Source organism: Lepidothrix coronata, unplaced genomic scaffold (genome assembly GCF_001604755.1).
Source record: "Lepidothrix coronata isolate B3197 unplaced genomic scaffold, Lepidothrix_coronata-1.0 Scaffold197, whole genome shotgun sequence".
Taxonomy (NCBI): domain Eukaryota; kingdom Metazoa; phylum Chordata; class Aves; order Passeriformes; family Pipridae; genus Lepidothrix; species Lepidothrix coronata.
Window position 1 is genome coordinate 1,168,325 of NW_016690377.1, and position 22,989 is coordinate 1,191,313.

At 49.0% G+C, this 22,989-nt stretch overlaps 1 protein-coding gene across 1 annotated transcript in view; it reads right to left on the bottom strand.

Moving 5' to 3' along the window:
* UNC5D (unc-5 netrin receptor D) overlaps positions 1–22,989 on the bottom strand; it is a gene marked incomplete at its 5' end in the record, with an annotated part of 46,871 nt that overhangs the window by 1,851 nt on the left and 22,031 nt on the right. Inside the window, 10 exons of the mRNA XM_017831938.1 lie at positions 1,128–1,292; positions 3,709–3,858; positions 6,065–6,292; positions 7,864–8,032; positions 8,722–8,806; positions 10,639–11,022; positions 13,047–13,151; positions 21,147–21,311; positions 21,693–21,860; positions 22,056–22,236. Coding sequence (XP_017687427.1) covers positions 1,128–1,292; positions 3,709–3,858; positions 6,065–6,292; positions 7,864–8,032; positions 8,722–8,806; positions 10,639–11,022; positions 13,047–13,151; positions 21,147–21,311; positions 21,693–21,860; positions 22,056–22,236 — 1,800 coding nt within the window. The remainder of the gene's footprint in view (positions 1–1,127; positions 1,293–3,708; positions 3,859–6,064; positions 6,293–7,863; positions 8,033–8,721; positions 8,807–10,638; positions 11,023–13,046; positions 13,152–21,146; positions 21,312–21,692; positions 21,861–22,055; positions 22,237–22,989) is intronic.

Below are 22,989 nucleotides of genomic sequence, written 5' to 3' on the forward strand. Positions count from 1 at the left end.
ACCCCTTTGGAATCCAGGCCCTCTGTAGATCTGTCCCAGTCCCGTGTGCCAGAGTCCCATTTCAGTGCTTTATCCCTTTGAGCAGCATCAATACCAACTGACAGAGGTGGAGTCTCTTCACAGAGCATTTCTGACACATCCCCAGAGCCAGCCATGCACAGCAGTAGGTGCTGGAGGTACCTCAGCTCTGCCTGGTTGTGTTAAATATGCACAACAGAGTGGATTTCCATCCCCTGCACACGGGAGATAAGCGACAGCGACCTGGGCAGCTCTGGGAATTGTGTCCCAGTGAGCAACTCAGTGAGCAGTTGTTGGGTTTGCATTTATTCTGCAGTCAAATTATCCTCCCTCTTCAATCACTGCTGGAGATAGGCACGAGAAAGCCCTCTGTACCAGCAAATTTGTTTGAAGACAGGACTCTGACACGCTCTAGGGACTTGTGTAAGGATGGGACCCTTAAAAAAAAATCCAGAGAGAGGAAAAACAAGGCAGCAGCAACACTGCAGTGAGACACACAGAGAGCAACAGAAGATTTGTAGGAAATAACAGCAAAGAACCAGAAAAACACCTGGATTTTTGATACAGGATGGTATTTGTGGTTCTCTTGTGCAGTTGCTGCATTCTCTGCAGAGAGCATTCAGCAGTGGGTGGACAGCTTTAACCCAGAACTACTAATCTGGATTAATCAACAAGGTTTTCACTGCTCTAGGACAGATCACCAGCCTGCTTGACTATGGGTTTGATTTCTTTTACCAGTGAGCAAGGCCCCAGTGCCCAGGAGACACTGTGAGCACCCGTGTTCAACTCCCAGGGCTCTGCAAACTCTGCCAAAACTTCCTGCAAGAAAACCACAACCACCAACCTGAACAGGAGCTGCTTTTAGTGCTGCAGAATCTCTGTGCTTAGACTTCTGCTGGAAATGGAACCTGTAAGGCTTTATAGACTGGCCACAGCTTTGCTCAGCAACTACACAGAGAGGGGAAGGACAAAAATGGGGAGGGAACTGGCACAGGTTGCCCAGAGAAGCTGTGGATGCCCCAAGGCCAGGCTGGACGGGGCTTGGAGCCAGCTGAGCTAGTGAGAGGTGACAGAGCAAGGGAACAAAGCCAGGTGAGAGCAGCCCTTACCTCGAGGATGGAGGTCTGGACGTGCAGGACCTGCTCGTGGCCCTTGAGCTGCCTGACACAGACCTTGCAGCTGAGCTGGGTGGTGCCGGGGCTGTAGCGCTCCAGGGAGAAGGCACAGAGCAGGGGCCGGGCACTGCCACGCCACACCCGCGAGAACGGCACCTCCTGCGGGGACAGGGACACGGGACAGGGCTCGGGGACACGGCCCAGGGCTCGGGGACACGGCACACAGAGCACAGACAGCCAGGGCCCCTCCCTGCTGCTCTGCTGCACATCCCTTCGAGCCCCCGGCAGCACAAAGCCCACCTGTGACGATTCCACTGATAAACACCTTTCCTGAAGGCTGAGGTTCCATCCAGTGAAACAAATGATGGGAGACTCATCTAAAACCTGAAACTATTGCACTTCACCTCCTCCTTACCGAGATCAGAACCCTGACTCTTCTCTGTGTCTCCCTGCCATTTCCTTGTACTACAGAATCCAAAAAAAAGGAGCTTCCCATCAAGACCTGCCCTGGCTCTGTCAGCCTCCCCTTCTCCACCTGAACCACCCCAACTGTGCCTTTCTCCAGCCCCAGCTGGATCCTGGGCTGGGAGCAGTAGCAAGATACTGACAATGATAAAGAAAACATTAGCAAAACAAGTTACAAGTGGAGCAACCATAATTAGATTTTTTTTCAGGGTAATCATCTCTGCTTTCATCCCGAGTGGAAGAATCACTCAGCTGAAAAGAATCACACGAAACAATACAGAGGGACAACGTGTGGTGAAGGATGAGTGGTTCAAGTATTCCAGAAATGCTTTCAGTTTCATTCTGCCTTTATAATTAAGTTCCCAGCAGAGACAGGGAATGTAAATCATCTCCCAGCTCCAGACAGAGCCCGGATCCTCCGAGGGACACGAGGTGGGGGGAACACAGCTGCTTTCAGCCCCCAGAGGTGCCTGCCTGGTTTCTCAGCACGCTGCTCGCTGCCCCTGCCTGCTCCAGCACCCACCCAGCTCCCAAGGGTTCCCCCAGTTCCTCGGGAGCGGGGTGGGAAGGGAGCCAAGAGCTCGGCAGCTGCTCCTGCAGCAGGGCCAGGACAAACAAACAGTTTGGAGTCTGGAGGAATCCTGGCACCACCTGCCACCCACTGCTCTGCAGCCAGTTCTACAGCAGGACTTATTCATCCCCCCGAGCTGAGGGATCACTGACACACCTCTCTCCTCATCCCACTGTCCCGGGGTGGTGTCACTGGTGGAGCACAGTTCTGGCCCCTCTGCTCCTCCCAGGCAGCACAGGCAGCTGCCTGCACAGGGTGGGACGTGGGAGAGAAGCCAGGGAGCCCTGCAAGGAGCTCCACGGGCACAAATAGAGCCTTTCATCTCTCAAGAGCCTGGAACCAAACCAGAGCTGTCACCAGACACCTCACTGAGGGGGAAACACAAAGCCAGTGCAGGTTCTGCAGTTCCTCTTGGAGACAATTATTGTGTTCCTGAGCTGGCCAAGTCATGCCAACTACACTCAGTTATAAAATGGGAATACTCCTTTGGTTCAGTAAGAGCCACTGTGGCAGCAGAGGTTTTGCAGAGGCTTTCATTTAACCCCAAGTCCCTGCTCTGATCAGACTCTAAACAGCACTTTGAGGTTGAATTTCAGTCTGTCACACACATTTACTCTTCAGGCCTGGACGAGGATCAAGAGGCAATAAATTAATCAAAGTGTGGAGCTGTGTTCCATCCATGAGGCACAACTCAATTTGTTGTATTCAGAGAAAACTCCCATGATTTTCACTGCTTGGGCACGTCCTGCTCCTGGTGGGCATTTGCTGTAGTAGTGGGGCATCCTACTACTGAGTGGCTTGGCTTTTAAAATGCAGTTCAGTGAGCAGAATAAACAAAACACTTAAAAGCTGTTCTTCATAGGAAGCTGAAAATGATTCGGTTTCCCTCACTTTTTAAGTTGAAGCATAAATTATCCCTATATTCCTAATGAGGTAAGACTTCATCTGGCTGTGGATCTGTGTTTATAAGTTTCAGAGCCCATTACACTCATGTTTTGGAGAACATGGCAACACATTTAAAACAGGGGTTTTTTGCCAAAATACTGAATGATAGATAATTGTCTCTCTGCTTCTGGGAAAAGGGAGATTATATAGTCTAATTGAGTTCTGTATTTTAAGACCAGCCCACTCCATGTGCCAGCACATCACTTCTGATTCCCAGTAACCCACATCCTTAGAAATCCTTCCTTTGTTTTGATTTTCCCTTTCCGCTTTTCAACAGCCTCTTTAATTAATGGAGTGCAGAAAAAAATAATTTGCAGCTCTTCAGTTCTAATTCTTGGTATCTGCACGCTGTGCTTTCAACTCATGATTAACATTTAAATGTCATTTGCAGCCACGTATTGGCAGTTGTATCACAACTGGAATAACAGGTATCAGAAACATCTTCAGGAGTGATAAGCTTTAACAAGAGTATTGGCCTTCTGACTCATTTTTGTTGCATGCCCAAGAGATTTAAACCAAAACAGAAGGTACCACTGCCTCATCTGGGTTCTGCCCATCCCAGTGCAAACCTGAAGAGGTAAAATTGCCAAGTACCTGACACGCAGTAAATGGTTTAATTCTCCAAAGGAAGGGAGGGATATCAAGGACTGAGATCTGGAGGCTGCAGGTATTTCCTTTAAAATGCAGAAGTTTTGGTTCCTCCAGCAATTGTCCTCCTTGGAGCCTTTCATCTGAAACCACCTCCTGCAGGGGCAGAGGAGAGAATTGTGTCAGTATTTGGAATAAACCCCAAATTCACCTGTCCAGAGGTGTCTGGGTCACCCACAGCACGCCAGGAGTGTTCCTCTCGTGGGCCAGGGATGGCACTGGTGTTTATACACCCCCAGCCCAGTTCAAGGCACTCAAAGGCACAGGGACATCCCAAGGCAGTGCCTGCAGCTGGAGCCAACAGCAGCTTGGCTGGGAAACCTCTCCCAGGGCTTTCAGAGCACTCAAACACACCCCCCCCCACCAGGAGAACACACCAGGTCAAACAATTCAGCCTCAGTTCTCCTCTCTGGGGCCTCTTCAGAGTCACTGGACAAGACCCTGAGCAGTCTGAAGGGCAGACTTGGAGCAGGAGTTTGTATTACAGTCCTCCAGAGGTCTGTTCCCAGCCACATTTTTATGTAATTCTGTGAATTTAAAGCATAATAGTAAAAAAAAAAAAATAAAAAAAAATCACCCCTGCCTGTGCTTAAGCAATGTTTACTCCTGTGCTGAGACAGTAAAAACACCAGTGAGGAAGGAAAGGTTGCACAAGGCTTTATAAAAATCAGCTGGCAAGCAGTCTCTCCAAATTACCTTCTTTTTATCCACATAAATTATATCAAATCAGATCCATCGAAGGGGTTCAGTGCTTGTCAGCACCAAAGGCATTGTCAGAAGGGCTCCTGGAATCGTTGTGACCTTCTGAAAATTCAATGCCTGCTCGAGCTCTCTGCAACTGTACTAATGGATTCCTATTAGAGAGCAATTTTTACAGGAGTTCAGCTCCTTTTAACTCCTCATGGTCAGGTTTATATGAAGGAGAGAATTAGAAGGGAGGCTTAATTTTTGATTTCCAACCACGAGGGGAGTGGATTATTTCATGACTGCTTTCAAAACTCCTCGAAGGTGCTGGATTTCCTTTTTAATGTGCTGTGGTTCTGTAAATCCTGCTCTGCCTTCAGTGATGCACGTGGGCCACAAGCCCTCAGGTGCCACCGAGGCTGCAGCAAATGACAAAATACAAAGGGTTTGGGAGAGCTTCCCAAGTCAGAGCTGCCCAGGGGGCAAAGGCAGCTGCTGGAAAAGCAAGGTGGGTTTTCACAGGGGGGCAAAGTCAAAAATGAAGGAACTTGGTACCTCATCCGGGACTGCACTGCAAAGGATTCACTGTCAGACAGAACTTGGTGACCCCAACTCCAATTCCTCACCGAAAGCCCTCAGTTTCTCCATGTTCACACTAATATTTACAAGCTTTTAAGGGCTGTGTCATTCTGTAAATATACACAGCTGTCTCACTATCTACAAACACCCTGCTCTCGTTCCTCTGCATGCAGAAAACTGGTAATTATTCTTCTAATAATTTTCTACAGACTCATCAGGAAGATACTGGTACCCACTAATTGTGTAAGTGTTATAAAGAGTATAATTACAAAGCCATTGTAAGACTTTAACAATCCTTCTGGTGGCTCTGCTTTTATTAGAAGCACACAGACACCAGTGAGAGCCGTGTTTCCACTCTGTGAGAGAGGCAAGGGAAGGAAACATTCATGTCACAACTGTCTTCAGTTCAGCTCCCTGAAGAAAACCATTTTGTTAAAGCTTCTGAGTTTACTAAGGCTGCAAAAGCCAGTGAATGTCACTGCTTTGTCCTGGAACACCATTAAAAAAATCCTGCTCATTTCAATTGCCACCTGGGGATTGGTCCTTTTTTTTTTCACCCCTTTTTTTTTTTCAAAAGGGAAAATGCACCAAAATTTAATTTTTGTTTAAGGAGATGGTGAGCCAACCTCTTTCTTCTTGCTCCAGTTGTAACTGGGAGAGGAGATCCTGAACTGCTGCCAGCTCAGGGGTGTGATAAAGCCTCTCCATCAGCTGGGAATGACTTCCAAGTCCTGGGGGGTGCAGCCTGAGCTCCAGCTCAGCCCCCCAGCCCCAAAATTGTGCTGGGTGAAGCAGAGCTGTGGGATTTTGGTTTTCCATCTGCCTGGCAAAGAATGACAAGCCAGTCTGGCTGCCCTGAAGCTCTCACAGTGTAAATCCACACGTGCAACAGCACTGCAGAGAAACCAAGGGACTCACTGCAAGTCACGCAGCGGCGGCTTGAAAAAAAAACCCAATATTGTCACTTTTGGTGGAGTTCTGGGCTGTTGGGACAGGACAAAAATAACCAACCCCCAGCGAGCAAAGCGAAGGCATTTACCTGGAACGCACAAGGGGTGTTATCCATGCAATAAACTCTCAGATTGTAATCCAGAGAATTGCAAGACAGGCAGCCAAAAACGGCGACTTTCAGCTGTCGAACGGCGCAGTCAGAGATGGGTTCCCCAATTAGGGCATAAGTTCCAAAGCTGTTTAAGAGAATGTGACAGGCATAAGGATCCAACAGGCAGTAGCAAGAAGTAGTTTCCTCTTCCACAGACATCACTTCCTGAAAAAACGAAATTCGGGTTTAAAGAAAATAAAAAAAAAAAAAATGAAGTAAAACCAACAGGCCTCGACAATAGGAGTCATTGCATTGCTTATTTTTTATTCAACTAGAATGCAAAGTGTTCCTGAGGACCAGGCTGCTCACTCAGGGAAGGGGAGATGGTGGACTACTTGTGTAAATATTCCCAATTTAGCCCTGAGTCAGCAGGAGGATTTATGGCCATGCATTGTGCAGGCCCCGATGTGTGCAGCATACAATAATAATGATGGTGTGTAAGCAATTTTAGCATCTTTTTTCAAGTGCTCTCGACTTCCCAGCTAATTCTTTTTCCCCCCAATGTCAGGTTAGAAAAATTACCTCGAGGATTAAAGTTCAATAAGCAAACCTTGAACAGTAGCTGGGACTTGACTGGCTTCCAGAACACCCACTGCAGTCACGTTTTTCCTTCATCCAAAATCTCCCTGTCCCACTGAGCCTTTGAGGCTCAGCCCTGCTCTGCAGCCCCACCAGAGGAGGGATCTGCTGATTCCTCCCCGATTCCAGGGGGTTTGGGACCCACACTGATGGAGCTCACTAAGGAAATCTAAAGCAGGAAAACCAACCCGACCTGGAAATGGTTTAAAGGGGAGCAACAAACCACGCAGTGGTTTAGAGGAGGCGAAGCACACAGAGGGGTTTATGGAGCCCAGGAATGGATTTTGTATCCATAAATGTTTTAACTGCTAATTTTTCCCCCCTCACAGTGCAATGAACCAACCAGTTCCAGCAGCAGCAGTGCAATAAATCCATTGCCTATGGATCTGTGTCTGGTTACTGGCTCTGCTGTTCCCTTTCCATCCTGTGTGGATTTGTGGAATGCTGAGTAACAGGTTGGGTCGTGTTTTATCTTAGGAGGGTTCTCAGTCTGCCTCCCCAAATGACACAGAAAGTTCAGGCCACCTGAGATTGCTGCCCCCCAAACAGCTCCAGCCCAAGGTGGCCAATGGCATTAAAACTGCCAGTGGACAGACTGAAACCACCAAATCCTCCTGTTACAAACGCACAAAGCTTTAATCTCCTCAGCCAGGCAGGATTAAGAAGTAGATGTTCAACTAAAAAAGCACAATAGTTTAATGTGCACTAATCCTTCAGAGGCTCTGGGCACAGCTCAGTCACTGAAGGCTGTGCCCAGAGACATGAGATTTTTAAACTGGGAGGGTCCTTCTGCGCTAAAAAAAAATAATTAAATTTTTAATAATTTTTAAAAATTGTTTGCAAGCACTTCTATAACTTCTTCTATGCCAGGATAGATTGTTGTGTGGACACAATGTTCTGTTCCGACACTGAGCCTCTTTGGGAGCTGTGATCAAGCAAAACCACGTTTTTACAAATAAATCTGAGAAAACTGAACGCTGTTTTTCAGCCATGGGGGTGGATCACAGAGCTGCCCCTTTGCTGCAGGGCAAAAACGGGGTTTAACTGTTCCCCTCGGGTGTGTCTGTGCCTGTCACTGCTGCAGTCTCTGAGCTGTGCCCGCACGGCCAGGGGTTCACTGTGGCTGGGACAACCCTGTCGGGGGGCTCTGGCCTTACCTCCCACTTCCCCTGCTGGGTCCTCCTCTTGAGGTGGATGTTCCAGTGCTCGGGGTCGGCGTGGGCGCAGTGGGGGATGGTCAGGGCGAAGGGGGTGCTCACGGTCACCTCCGAGGGCCCGCAGGTCACCTCCGGCCCCAGCAGCACGGCCGAGCCCTCGGGCTGCAGGCTGGGGGGGAGAGGAGAGGCAGCAACGTCTGTCAGCAGCAAGAACTCACTTCAACTGCAAATTTCCAACTGTTTTAGCCAAGGTCTTAGCCCCTCACTCATCTGTTAGAGCAAAGGATGAGCAGGGGAATTCCTGTGCTCGTTCTCAGGGAGGAGCTGGAACGAAACCATCAGAGCCCATCTAACTCCATCCCTTGGTCAGCTCAGGATTCTGGGATTCAAAGCACATTCCAACTTGTTTAACCCAGATCCAACACTGAACTTGCTGTGTGCAAGCAAGCCCTGCTTCCCTGCACCAGCTGGTCCCACCACGCTCTGCCTTCCAACGCTGCCATCCACAATATTTTCACAGTAACGAAGATAAAACAAATTATGGCTTAAGAAAGGCAGGCTCATAAATTTTTCCAGACTGAGTGTGATCTCCCTGGTTCGAAAGCCCATTTATATTCTGCAGGATGAGCAGGCTCAGTAACTCACACGGGCACCAGGGACGGGCCTTTGCTCAAATCCAGAACTCTGCAAAGTGGGTCCGTGCACGGGGCTCCAGGACAGCCAGTGGGGATCCCACCAGCACAGGTCCAGGGATTCAGCCCATCTGAATTCATCCCATCTGAATTCAGCCCCCATGCCTGGCTGCATTACCTGCTGGCTGAGTTATGGAGATGAAGTATCTGACAAGAATCTTCTCACCTGGACTCCTTCTGAGTGATGGCAAGGTAGATTTCCCAAGAACTCTCTTCAGGAATAGCTCCATGTGGGATCAACAGACTGACTCCTACAAAAGAGCAAAGGCAGAACTTCCCTTTGGGAAAGGCACAGGATGCAAAGAACACTCCCCACACCCCCTGATGGACACCTACAGAGGTGCCCAGCACAGGAATGTTCCTCCAAAACTGAGCTCCTGATTGCAACATCATCAGATGAAAGGAAAATGCATTACTACAGGAAATAAAGACATTATTTTTCCATTAAAGGAAAACACATCTTTTTCCCCCAAAAGCCTCTCAAAAGCTCTTTGCCCCTTTCCAACTCTGAAATCAAAGCTGATAATTCCAGGATCATGAGGAATCACCTTTTTGTTCCTACACATGGTAACTCACGAATCCAAGTGATCCCATCGTCCTTTTTCTCCACCAGGATAAAATCAGAGGTTAACAAGGAAGCTTTCCACTGAAATCAAACTGCTGGGTCACACCCTCAGGAGAGGAAGGATGTGCTTGACTTTGCATGTCACACAGTTCAGAACCTCAGCAAAGCAGTGACCTGATCACACCACAATTCACAACTGGCCAGCAAGGATGGGCTTACATAAAGGCAGAATTACATAAACTGCAAGTGGACCAAATACATATTTAAATAATCTAATTGATGGGACTACCATTATATAAAGTAGCTAAATATACAGCGTGAGGGAATTCTTAATTTATGCCTTAACTGACTTAGTGCCTCTGTAACGTTCATTCCTGAGCATAAAAACAATCTGGGAGGAAATTAAAACTCTCCATGTGTTGTGCATGATTGTGCACTAGTGGTGCATCCCTCACCTGCACATTGCTATCAATCTTCTCTAAACACAAACCACATTTTTTATGGTAACCTTTGAAGTGCCCATTTGATGAAACATGAAGGATAAAGCTCTGAATCATTCAGTTCGACCAGAGAGCAAGAGAAAGGCCTGGACACACCAGGGAAATGAGAACAGTTGAATTTAGAGTGAGTGAAGTTCACCAGAGTTTCAAAGATGGTGACAGCCCTGAGTGCCAAGGGGGGTACCTGGCTTTTTCTGCTCCCTTTGCCTTTTTGGAAAAGGAAATTTCTCCAGCAAGGTGCAAACGCAGCCACGTGGTCCAGCAGGGCTGGGGGCTGAACACCCTCTCCTCCAGTCCAACCTGCTGCTGGGTGTGCTCAGCTGCCTCAACAAACAGCTCTGTCCATCTAAAACACATCTCACAGAACTCTGGAGCCACAAAACAAACTCCACTCCTCCAGCAATGTGAACTGAGCACCTCAGAGCCCAGCCCAGCCCCAGGATGCTGCTGACTCTGAAGTGCCCCACTCTGGGAACCCGCCCAGCTTTGATGCTGAGAGAAGAGCAGAGCAGGAAGGCAGCAGGGGCTGATCCCAAAATCCCCCACAGGGGCTGCTCTCCAGGGCTGGCTGCTCCTCCTGTGCTGCTGACCCCGGGCTCAGCACCAGCCTGGCACTGGGAGCTGGAGAGGCTGCTTGGAATGTGAGCCCATCAGATGAGATGCTGATCCAACACCGACCCCCTTCCCGGGGAGCCCTTCCCTTGGATCAGCATCCAAGCAAGCAGCAGCTTTGATTAGTGTGACTTTCATGCTGAAGACTTCAAGAGAGGCAGTAATTTAAAACAGTTCAAATAGGCATAATGCCTCCTTCCTCCTCATCCCAGGCTTTCTTCTGATCACTCATCTCCTGTGTGGGCAACATGCCCTACTTCCCAAAATCTGCATTAAAGGGAGCCCCCACTTCTTCTTTCCTCGCCTTTTTTTTTTTTTTAAAAAACTTAGTTATAAAACACTACACCAGGCAGGCTCATCTGAAATAATTCTTTTACGTGCTTTGAAGGAGGGAGGATCCACCCACCTGTGTTTGGGACCACCAGGCGACCCCCCAGGTGGCCGAAAAGGGCCGTGGTCCTGAGCTCGCTGGAGGTGGAGATGGAGGCCAGGTTCTGGATGTACACGGCCTTGTTCCTGCCCTGCACGGTCCCAAAGGCTCGGTGGGGAACGTTCCCGTGGGGGAAGGTCCCGGGATGAGCCTTCCCGTGGAATTCCGGCCGCTCCGTCACCCCCAGGGACACCATGAAGGAGCTCTGCACCTTGACCTTGATGTCGGACAGGGGGTTGAACAGGGACGATTCCGTCATGAGCTCCTTGTCCAGGGGGTCCTGCAGGCAGATGGGGCCGCTGTAGGTCCTGCTCACGGTCAGGTCGGGCTGCATGGAGGAGTTCAGGAGCAGGGAGTTACCTGTGGGAGGAGCAGGGAGCTCGTGACTGCTCGGGAATGTCCCCTCGGGAGCCCCTTCCTGAGCCCTCCCCGTCTGCTCAGTGACCTGCTCCTCCTTCCTCACGCTCTCTGAGCTCCAAATCACATCAGGCAACATTAAAGAGCAAAACCCCATCAGGCAGCAGCTCCAACATCACTGTTTTCCACACTCCAGGCAGCTCCAGAGTGCAGAAACCCAAGAAGGAGCTTCCTTTTGTCTTGGATTCGAGTTTGTGTGTTTGCCTTTTTCCTTTCTTGGTTTTTCTGTTTTTTTTTTTCTCCCCCTTACATCAAACCCCCCCGGGTGAAAGCAGAGCTTCCTGCAGACCTTTTCTGTGAGCTCACACCAAATGATAACTTCCTGCCTGAGGGGAACCAGGCTGAAAAGAAAGTGGGACAAGAGTAATAGGGGGAAAAATACCACAGTTATTCATTTAGAGGCCTTTAAGCTCACAGAACACTCTGAAAAAAAAAGGGAAGGAATGGAATGGATGGATTTAGGGCCCGAATCCTTTTTTGTTTGGTTTTCTTGTTTGGTTTTGTGGCAGGATTTTTTTGTTCAGTCGGTTGCTTAGTTTTTGTAAATCCAAGTTTTCCAAGGTAACTATTTTTCTGGAAATTATCTATACTGGATCCTTGAAAACCTGATCCCTTTTAAAGGACTGCAGGATAGTTTGCCAACACTATAAACACATTTCTCCAAAGAATAAAGTTTGGATCACACTAATCTGTTGCCCATTGGTCAGGACTGGGCTCTCTTTTCTCAGCAAACTGAACAGAGAACTGGCCTTTTTTTTTCTGCTGTATAGTTTACAAATACTCTCATTTAAAAGCCCCACAGACAGAGAACCCAAAGTTACTGAAACTGAACTAATAAGTTAAGGGATTGGTGTGCTCAGGTATTTTCAGAGCATCCAGAACTAATGGCTTTAAACACTGGGTCAAATGAACAATTGTCCAGACTCAAAACAAGATTTAAACTGAACCACAAAGGAAAAGTCCCCGTGTGAGAGTCACTGAGAACTGCACAGCTCTAATTAAAGGCTTGGGTTCAGCAGTGAATGACTGAACCTCCTTCAAACATCCTTGTCTACCCAGCCCTTTTCCCAGTGCCTTGCAACTCCTGCTCGGTGAGGGATGTCTCCCACGACAGAAAGAAACTGTAAAAACAACAACATAAAAAAAAAATAAGGCCCCAAACAAACTCTGCACCATATTTCCCTTTTCTGCAGAGGGAACAGAGACATGGGGCTGCTTTCACACCCCACCAACACACCACCCACTGCAGGCAGCCCGGGCTGGGGAGAATGGCAGAACAGAACCAGGAAACATTCTGTTTTCATCACCGTTCCTGTCCCTCCCCACCTGTCTGTCCAAAGGAAATAACATTCCAGAAAACACCAGAGCTGCTTTCACTCAATGTTCTGTCCACGTTTCATGGCACTGGTGGGGTTTTGGGGGCTTTAGGGGGTTTTTGGGGCTTCAGGGGGTTTTTACACCCATTTATTTCCCACAGACCTCAGTGCTACAACCTGCAAGTTGGGGTTCTGAAATTATCAGTAACTAACTAGCTAACTATCAGTTCTCAAATTATCAATAACTAACCACTCTTACTGGAGTAAAGAAGAAGTTCCTGACTAGGAAGGAAGCACAGACAGTGCTGCCTGGGTTTGCTTTGACTTGGTTCAATCTGGGCTTTTCCTAAGTCAGTGTAAAAGCTGGGGACAGGGTTTCTAGAGCCTCTGGAGCGTGGTCAGGAAGGATTCTGTGTTTGCCCAAGCTGCCAGGGCAGGGCAGTGGCAAAGGCAGCTCCCACCACCAGGTCCTGTCCCTGCAGGACGCCCTCCCCGAGTGTCTGCATGCAGTGGGAGCTCTGGGGGGAAGGAAAACACGAAACCACGGCACTAACCTTGTCTGACTGCCTTCAAATGAAATGCCTGGAGGCCTCCCGGGAGCGCAGAGGAATCAATGAAGGAATCAATGGCACCCCCCCACCCCGTACTCACTCTGGCTGCGCCTGTAGAGCGTCACGGCCACCACGAGCACGGCCACGGCCAGCACTGCTGCCCCCAGCCCCGAGTACAGCGCGATGTCACTGGCAGTCTCCAGATCTGGGGGAAGAACAAGAGGGCACAGGGTCAGGAGTGTCGGCTGGAAGGAGCAGGGGGGGCTCTGGGCAGCCACAGAGGAGCGGGAGATGCCGGCAGGGAGCAGGTCCCGGGAGCACGGAGAGCGCTGGGGAGCGACCACCCGGGAGCAGGAGCAGGTTCCTGAGGGGTCACTGCACACAGCAGAGATTCCTCTGGTTCAGGGGGGCCTCCGTGGCCCCTGCAGGTTTTACAACGGGAGAGCTGGGCTGTGAGAGCAGCAGAGCTCGTCCCTCTGAGCTCCTGGCTGAGCTGGGCCATCGATTCCCACTCCAGTCCCCCGGAGATCACTCGAGTGTGGAACTCAGCCCTCAAAGGGAGCACAAGGAGCTGCAGCCAGGAGGGCTCGGCAGGGCTTTCATCTCCTGCTGGCTCTTCCAGGGACATGCAAGTTCTAGGTTTGGATTCTGGAGCTAACCCAAGAGGTCATGGATCCCCTGAAGAACCCGAGTGCAGATTTCCCTCTCCTCCTCCTTGCTGTGTGAGCTTTAGGAAGGAACACTCCATCCTGCCCCAGCTCAGGGAGGGGCTGAGGAGACCCCCCAAACATCCCTGGGAGCCCCTTCAGCCTTTAAAATCAGGCTGGAAACTGAACCTTCCCCGTGGCTGTGCCCACGCACGAACCCACAACCAAGTTTTCTACGACTCCAAACTCTGACAGCAGAGAAAAAGAATCCCTTGCTCTGCCAGAACGGATCCAAATGAAGACTGCAATATTCCATAATTGAAATATCCAGCCCTGCTGTTCCAGGTCTGCTGGGATTTGGGACAGCGTAGCATGAAATTAAATTACTTGGCAAGTGCCCTTAGTGGGTCCTTGGACGGTTCCCTCAATGCCAGCTCCAGTTTGGGGGCAGAGAGCCACGAGTTCACCCTGGGCATCAGCTGTTCCCTGCTGGGGGGGCTCCTCCTGGCACGGGAGAGGCCCCAGGAACACAAACTGCATTTATTTACAGCAAATGACAGCGACAAAAAAAATAACTGGGGAATCCAGACTGCTCAGAACCCTTAAACGAGCTGCACTGCACAGAAATAGGGCGGAAAGTTAAAAATCAGCGTTTAATAAATAGCCAATTACTGAAATTACTTAATTACTGTTTGGGAGGAGGCTTGCCTTGCACTTTCCTGCGGAAAGTCAGATAACTCTATTTTAGCTGAGCTTTTTAAAATGATCCCGGAACTTCAGAAGGGTTGGGATGAAAGCAATGAAAGAAATGAGCACCTCCAGCAGCATTTCCTCGGCCTGGCACCTCCCTGGGATGCAAAACAAGCGTCAGACAAGCGACAACACCCCGAGCTGAACGTCCTGGGGAGGGGCTGAGCACAGGCTGTTCCTCACCCGAGGCAGCAGAGGAAACCCAGCACCCCCTTCAGCCCAAAACAAATGCCTTGGAATCAGTTTTATGAGAACCATTATTTAGCCAAGAAAATTCTGCTGCATCTCCAAATAACCTCAGACTGAAAAGGGTCCTGCTTTTAACACGTTCACAACTTGCTGAAAAGGGGAAAAAAAAAAATTAATCGTGAAATTTGCCTGCAAATATCAGCTTTGAGAAGAAATCCACCTTCTGTGGCAGGTCAGGACGGGAAATCATATTAATAAACTTAAAAATAGCTCTGATCCCACTTCTCAGAACAATTCAATTGCCACACTGTTCTACTGAACCAATTACTAGAGAGAAAGGTTTTTTCCTGAAGCATTTTTTTTCATGAGACCCCCTCCCCCCCTTGAAAAATGTTGTCAAGAGAATTTTAAGCATTTTTGGTGCAGCTGAGAATTGCAGAGAGTCAGCTGGGAGCTGACAGTGTAAAATGAGACTGAGGATGGAGATGGGAGACAGGACAAGGAAACACAAACCCAGAGGGTCACACCAAGACAACCCAAACCCCAGTCCAAAGCCTCAATCCCACACTGGTTTTACTCTCCAGGATCAGGTGCAGAAAGGGAAGCACAGACACTGATTACACTTCTATTTCTTCCAGTTTACTATTCCCAAGTTGCTCTGTTGTTACAGGGAATTAATTATGAGACTCTATTGTTGACATAATTTTGGCAGGTAATGAGTGCAACAAGGAGGCAATAGAAGGGATGTGATGGATGCCCAGGGGGAGGAGAAACCCAGCAGCAAGTGGGTTCTTTGCAGAGTGAGAGTTGTGGTTACTGCACCACAGAGCATCTTTAGGGCTTCCATTTTGAGCATTACTTCAAAGCAGGAAAGGGCTGAAAATCTGAATTACCTTTTCTACCTCCACTTTTATAACTTTGTACCCGGTTAAAGAGCAGAGGGACAACACGGAATTCAAAACAACCAGAACAAGCAAAATTGTTCTGAGAAGTTTCTTTTTGGTGAATACTTTTGGGTATGCCCAGAACTTGACTTTGACACTGCTCTATAAACTCTATGATTAAAGCCTCTTACAGTTATTCTTTCTGAGTTTCCTTTTCTTTAGGACAATGACCGTGGTTCTGTTCCAGGGAACACCTGGAAGGGTCACTCAGGTGCTCCCAAAACTGTTCCCCTGCAAGGGGAAAAACCCACCACAAAACCCAAGCAACACACAGAGCCCAGAGGCCAAGGATCTCCTTTTCAGGGTTTAGCAGATTTTCAAACAGCTTTTTGTTAAAAGAGCAAAGCAAGAGGGACATGGCATTCCTTGAATTATTCCCATGGAACGCAGCCCCATGAGAAGGAAGACTTCCCTCTTGATTTAGGATGTCAGTATTTCTTTAGAAACAACTGCTGGCTTTTTAAAGTAATTTTAATCTCTTCATCTTTCTCTCTTTTCTTACAGAGAATTCCTCTCGTGGAAGACTAGAAATTAAGGAAAAAAAGGACAGCGTGGGAAATTTGGGGAGGGGGGGAAGTTTCTGCTTTTATGTTTTCCCAGAAGGGAACAAAGTGAAAAACAAACAAACTAGGAAAGAAAACATTTATAGCCAACCAATTACTATTTAATGAGCTGCATCCTCCCAGCCCGGAGCCGGGAGGGACTCTGGCAAAGCACCATGATTTTTATCCATTTGGGTTCCAGGATCCATGTTTGTGGTAATTGCAGCCTATTTTTCACTCCACCTCCTGACACTGTTACACAACATTTATTGAAAGCACATTTGATGGTAATGAAGTTTCTATTAACTATGATTAAGTTTCATAAAGCACCTGAAGATAATTTAAGATGTGCAGGAGCAGAAAATGAAACATTCGGTTTAGTACATTAGGAACAGTAATTGATTAAATTATCTCATTTACAAGGAGTGCTTTCCAGGAGCTGTGCAGGGCACACCCTTCCCCCTCCACCAGCAGGGTTTGGAGCAGATCTGAGAGGTTCTTGCAGCCCCAGCCCTGCCCATGCTCCCTGCTCTCCATCCCTCCCTCCCAGCCCAGCCTGGGCTCTGTTCCCGCCCAGAGCCAGTCCTGGAGCACCAGGAGCACAAGTCAGAGACTGGTGTGAGAGGTTATTGAGTAGAACAGGTTGTTTCTCAATTATCTTCATAATTGGCTTTGATTTTGCATCACTGATGAGTCATGGAGGCCTGGACCAAGGCCCTGTTCTGCTGAACAGCAACGAGCTGTGTTTTATGTCTCCAGCCCACAGCTCCAACACAGCCCTTGCATTCCCCAGGTGTCTCCTGGGCTAAAATCAATTCCATTAAAGCTGCTTTTAAATAAATCAGAAAATCAAGTGATTTCACTGGTATTCTTTCAAGATGCTCCATGAAAGGGGAGGTGCACAGATGAACACAAGCTGTGGCACAGCCTGGCCACAGGGACCAGCAGGGGAGGACTCGAGGAGACACAGACAGGCCAAACCCAAAAATGCTGAGGCAGCCAAGGCAACCCCAGCACGGTTCTGAGCTCCCTAACTTCCACTTTGGGAAGTGGATTAAGACAAATGATTAAGAGCCAGGAATGCAAAAATCATGGAATCACAGAACCACTAAGGTTGGAAAAGCTCCCTAAGACCACCAAGTCCAACCATCAACCAGCAGCACGGTCACCACCAAGCCACGTCCACATGGGTTTGGGGACTCCACCACCTCCCTGGGCAGCCCCTTCCAATGTCTGACCACCCCTTCCATGAAGAGCTTTTCCTAATACCCCACCTGAACCTCCCCTGGTGCAGCCTGAGGCCGTTCCCTCTCATCCCATCCCCTGTTCCCTGGGGCAGAGCCCAGACCCCCAGCTGGGGCTGCAGGGATGGGGCAGGACAGGGACCCCCAGAAAGGGTGACCAGACATTCTGGACACGGGAACCCCCTCAGCAGGTGAGACAGGAAGGCTGGAGGGAGCTGAGCAAGGTCAGAGCCAGGAGTGGAACCGGATCTGGAGCAAGAAAACCAAACTCCTCTATTAATTCCTTTTTTTTCTAACCAGAAGGGCTCAGGAGATCCATCCCAGGACAAGCATTCCTGCAGGCAGAGCTCCCAGTCAGACACAAATTGCTAAGGAGTGATCACCTCTCTGGTTTTAGACCAAAGCCTATGATCACAGAGGTGCTCAGAAGACGCTTTCAGCAGATGCTAAAGCCTTTTATAAAACCTTCCGTGGCACTTAGATCCTAAACAAATAAACCAAATGGCAGAGAAGATGAGAAAAATCATATTTACAAGAGAAAAAAAACAACTTACTTTGGGATTTTATTTCATGAAGAGGTTTTTTATCTGAGAGAGAGAGAAAGAGAGAGAGAGAGAGAGAAAGTTGCACTTAATAAATTTATATGGAGCATATCTATTTCCTATATTGCTTCTGTCTCACTCTATAAATGAAACATTTTCTCCTCGTTTGCTGACAATATGAATATTTTATGTTGTCCATATTTTTCTCTTCATCTTATTTTTTTCTAAATCCCTTTCAGGATGTTTCTTTGCAGTAATTTCTCACTTGGTTAATTCGAGTATTTGAATTAGCTCTATTGGCTGCTGTTATTTATTTACATCTCAGCAAGAAGGAAGTTCAATACTTTGCAGTGGATCACTTGGCAAAGAGTCAGTTCAGAATTAATGACTTCTGTGTGTTTGATATATGGGAAGGTGAGTGATGGATACTTAAAAGTAACTCGTAAAATACAAAAATGTAAAGTATATCCATATTTATGCACCTAAACACACCCCAATAATCACATCTATATGTGCATATAAGAACATACAGAACCAGTGTACCACCATACATATGCAAATATAGGATAAAATTGGCTTTCTCAGGACTGCAGCTCTCAAAAATGAGGCTTCTCTGTCTCCCTTGTCATAATTACAGTTACCATTTATAACCCAAAGCCTGACAAAGGAACCCAGGGCTGGTTGGAAAATGGGAAGTGAATTTCTCTGGGATTTCTGCTGCATCAGTAACACACGTTTGGGGTCGGGCTGTTTATGGCCCAAGTGTTTGTTTGTGTTCTGGGCGCTGGGAGAAGAAATCGATAGGTTTGGAAGGTCGGGAAAAAAAACAACTTTAAAGTGAACAGATAAAAGTAAAACAACAACAAAAAAAACACCACCCCTCTCTTTTATTAGGCAAAGAAAAAGCTTTCACCTCTGCAAGAGAGAATTCCACCATGGAGAAGGAAACTACTGGGAGGGAATAAACACTGGAAGAACAAATGTGCAGGAAACCAGTGAGTTACTGGGGCTGTGTGGAGCCAAAGGCACCTTTGCACGAGTCAGTCCCCATTTCCCTCCCAGCCTGGCAGCCCTGGCAATCTTTGCTATGGATCAATCCCCAGACAATTCTTCCTTTGCACCCAAGTTTGCATCTATCCAACTGTTACAAGGGCGAGAAGAAATTCCCTGGAAGGAAAGCACTTCCAACTGCTCCTCAGTCCAGGGCTGGACCCTCGGGATCCATCCAGAGCATCAAGGAGCAAAGGGAGGACAGGGATGTTCCAAATCCTCCTGTCAGGGATCACAGAACCCAAGGGCTGCCCCTGCTTTATCCCCATTTCCTCGACTCCAACATCCATCCCAAGGATCAGGGTTTCCTCTGCCAGCTCAGGGTCCCCCCGATGCTTCCCTGGCACCCTCCACTCTCATCCTCACTTTTTCATTTCAGTTCTTATTGGTTAACCAAAGGAAGGTCTCATTTCTATTTTTGCCTCACGAAAGGAACAAAGTTAACAAGTTGTGCCTGATAAATAACCTCCAAAAGATTAGTTTTCTGCAGCACAGAGCTGCATTTCCTCCACGATTCCCCACGGGAGGAGAGGCAGAGCAGGAAAGGCACATATTGGAAGATGAGCAGGGGGAAAAAAAGATTTTTAAAAAATAGGGTAATTGCATCAATTCCTATTAGCTGAGAAAGCAATTACAGTCCTAAAAATAATCTGACACAAGTACACCCGTGCAGCTCGACCCATAAAGGAGAAACTCGGTGGGGGAAGAACCAGGAGACACTGAACACTCCAGTCCAGCTGAATCCATATGGAAACACAGCCTTTGGAGCAGGGATGGAGGTGCTGGAACAACCTGGGCTGGTGGAAGGTGTCCCTGCCCGTGGCAGGGGGTGGAACGAGATGAGCTTTAAGGTCCCTTCCAACCCAAACCATTCCATGATTTTATGATTCCACAGGACACTCCCTGGCACTGCCTGGCCCAGCCAGAGGAGGGGATGAGATGTTTGAAACCCAGAGAGCTCAGAGGGCAGAGCTGCCCCAGCTCCCCTGGGTACCCAGACAAAGGCACAGGGATGGAGGGATGCACTGACACGTACAGAGTTCCCCTCTGGGAATTTTACAAGGCAGCTTTTATCTTTCTTACCATGAAAACCAGCCTTGCTTTAGGGGACACAGACACCAGATGATTAAAAAAAAAAAAAAATAAAAAAAGTAAAATAACGTTGTCCTGGTGCCACGTCTGTGAACAGAACCCCAAACACACAGACCCTCTCCCTCTCATTTCGTTTGACCAGCCTGTGGATTCTTTGATTATATAATAAAGCTTCAGAGGGCTTTATCCCAGAATAGCTCCTAGGAATGCACTGCTGGAATTAGCAGTAAATATCACAGTGGTCTTGAGAAACAAGCAACAAGCTCAGCACCATCCTGTGACCCCTGAGAAGGGCCAGACTGACCCTCGAGTGATCACAGAGTGAAAGGAGAGACAAACAGCAGGAGTGCTGGGTACCCCCTCCCACCAAAACCCAACCAGATCTCATCTAAGGTCTCAGGTGGAAGTATTTCTGAAGCCTGAATAAACACACAGGATGCTCTCTGCCATCAGGAAAATATTCAAATCTCAGGGCAAAAAAGAAAGTTCAGGGCAACATAGGACCACAGAAACAAAGACAGGGGACTAGTTAAATATAAAATCAAGCAAAAGCAGACTTATTCCTGCTCACATCTTTCAGCCCTGGCACTCCTGACTGCTCCCACGGCTGCCATTCCCCCTGGCAAGGTGACAGTCCCTGCACAGGGACGGGGAGCAGGCTCAGGGCTGGAATGAAGGTGCCAATTCCTCCCTGCACAGCCCTGCCACAGCTGCAGGGCTCCTTTCCTGGCTCCCACTTGTTTGTTGATAGTAACAGCTACCAAGTGCCAGATGCTTTCCAGACATTCATGAAGGGCAAATCCTTTCCCAGGGAGCTGCAGATTTGCCTGTATTTAACTCCTGCTTTAAAGGCAACAAATGGAGTAAACTGTGACCTCGAGCAGCTCCTGCACCAGGAGTTCCCTGTCGGTGCCCTGCCCGTTGACTGGCAAGGAAAGGCAGGAGGCTGAGGGGCACATCCCATGGGCCAGGTTGTGGGGGCCACAGCTACACACTGCAGACCCCCCGTGCTTGGATTTTTGGAGTCATCTGACCGTTCCTGGGCAGAGCGTGTGCCGGGCAAACCCGGCGGCTCCGGAACCACCGCGGATCCCAAGCTCCGCACGCGCGGCCCCCCGGACCCACCTCCCTCGTCACAGCAGGTGCCACATTCCCATTCCAGCCCCGCTCCCAGGCCACCCCAGCTCGGTGCCAGCTCACCTTGGATGCAGAGCCCCTCGGTGCAGTTCTCTGACTCCTGGCCCAGCCCCTCACAGAACTTGCCCCCGTTGCGGGGGGGGGGAGCGATGCACTCGCGGACCCTCAGGTGCTCACACTCGGGGCTGCACACAGACCACTCGCTCCACACCTCCCAGCTGCCATCCACTGCCGGGGGGGGGAAGGAAAACCAGCGTCAGCACCAGCACTGCTGCGGTTCCAGGTCCCACGGGAATGCCTGTTCCACGTCTCTCCCCCATAACCCCGCGTTAAACACTTGAAAGCAAATTTCTCCCAGTTACAGGATTCTCACCCCCCCAGTTACAGGATTTCTCACTCTGAGCCAGTTGCTGGTTCGTTGTTGAGGGTTCTGTCAGTGTAAATCACAGCATAGACAAGGAGCCACAGGTGCCTGTCACTGCTGCTGCACTGGGCTCTGAGCTCCAGCCTGAGCAGGGCTGTATTTCCCCCTTCCTTCCTCTCAAAGCCCAGCTCTGCCCAGCACCAAAAGCCGTCCCAGCCAATGTGACACCCTCAGTGGGGACTCACCGGGGCAGAGGGAGGTGCAGGTGATCTTCTGCACGGACATGCCCTCGCAGAAGGCCCCCCCGTTGAGGGGGGCAGGGTTGGTGCAGGTCCGGGAGCGTTTCTGCCAACCCCGACCACAGCGGGCGTTGCAGTTGGACCACTCTGTCCACGACGACCACCCCCCGTTCACTGCAAAACAAAACCACAGAACGGGGCTCAGGCCGGGCCAGGGAGGGCAGGAGACACCCAGCAACAAATCCCACCACAGGGGATAGGAGACCACCACTCCTCCTGACGGCCCTGGGATTCGGGGTGTTAAAGATTCGGCTGTGCAGCGGGGAGAGCCCCCAGAGCCCAGTGCCCAGGGTGAGCCCTGGCACTGACCGTACACCACCACGGTGGCAGACATGCTCCTCCTCTTGGCCACGATGTTGGCAGCCATGCAGGTGTAGTTGCCCGAGTCCGAGAGCCGCGCCTGGCGGATGATGAGGTTGTGGTCGGCCCTGGTGTCGATGTTCTCGTCCAGGTTGGAGTCGATGGGCTCCTCGTTCTTCAGCCACTCCACCTGCACGGGGAAGGAGCAGAGCAGAACATGAAGGAGGTTCTCAAAACAGCAGCACCTGGGCTAATCACCTCATTAATCTTGTTAATACTTTATTTTATTGGTAACTCAGAAAGGTTGATCTCTGCTCAAAGAACACGGAGGAAAATCTCAACCGAGAGAGAATAAGAAATATTTCTAAGCACTGCTCTTGGTGCTCCGTGCTTTATATGGTCAAACAAGCAGCCAACTGTCAGTTAAGGTTCACGTTAGACTGGGATGGCACATAAGAAGTATTATTAATTCTATTTTTTTGAGAAGAAACAGAGAAACACTGAACTGTCAGTAAAGAGACACTGAAGTGACACTACAGACAAAATTGCTTGACACCACAAACAGTGGAAGAGCCAAGTCATCATAACAGATTCCCAATTTCCATAAACATCCTTAAAACAGAGGCCATTAATGTCTGCTGTCACGGCACATAAGCACCACGAGATGCTGTGTATAATATATTTCAACGCATCTTCTCGAGTTCACCGACCAACACGTCTCTGAGCAGCCCCAGGAATCATCTGCAAGGCATTTCTCCACTTGAAACATTAAAAACAAATAGTTAAGGCATGGCAAGCTGCTCTTACAGAAGTGAAAAATTAAAAATAGAAGCGAAATCAACTGATTCTACTAAAAGACTGAAGACATGTGAGTTATTTTAATGGCTTTTCTGGACCTGAAGGAGTTATGGCTGGGCCCTGGAGTCAAATACCCTTCTCAGCT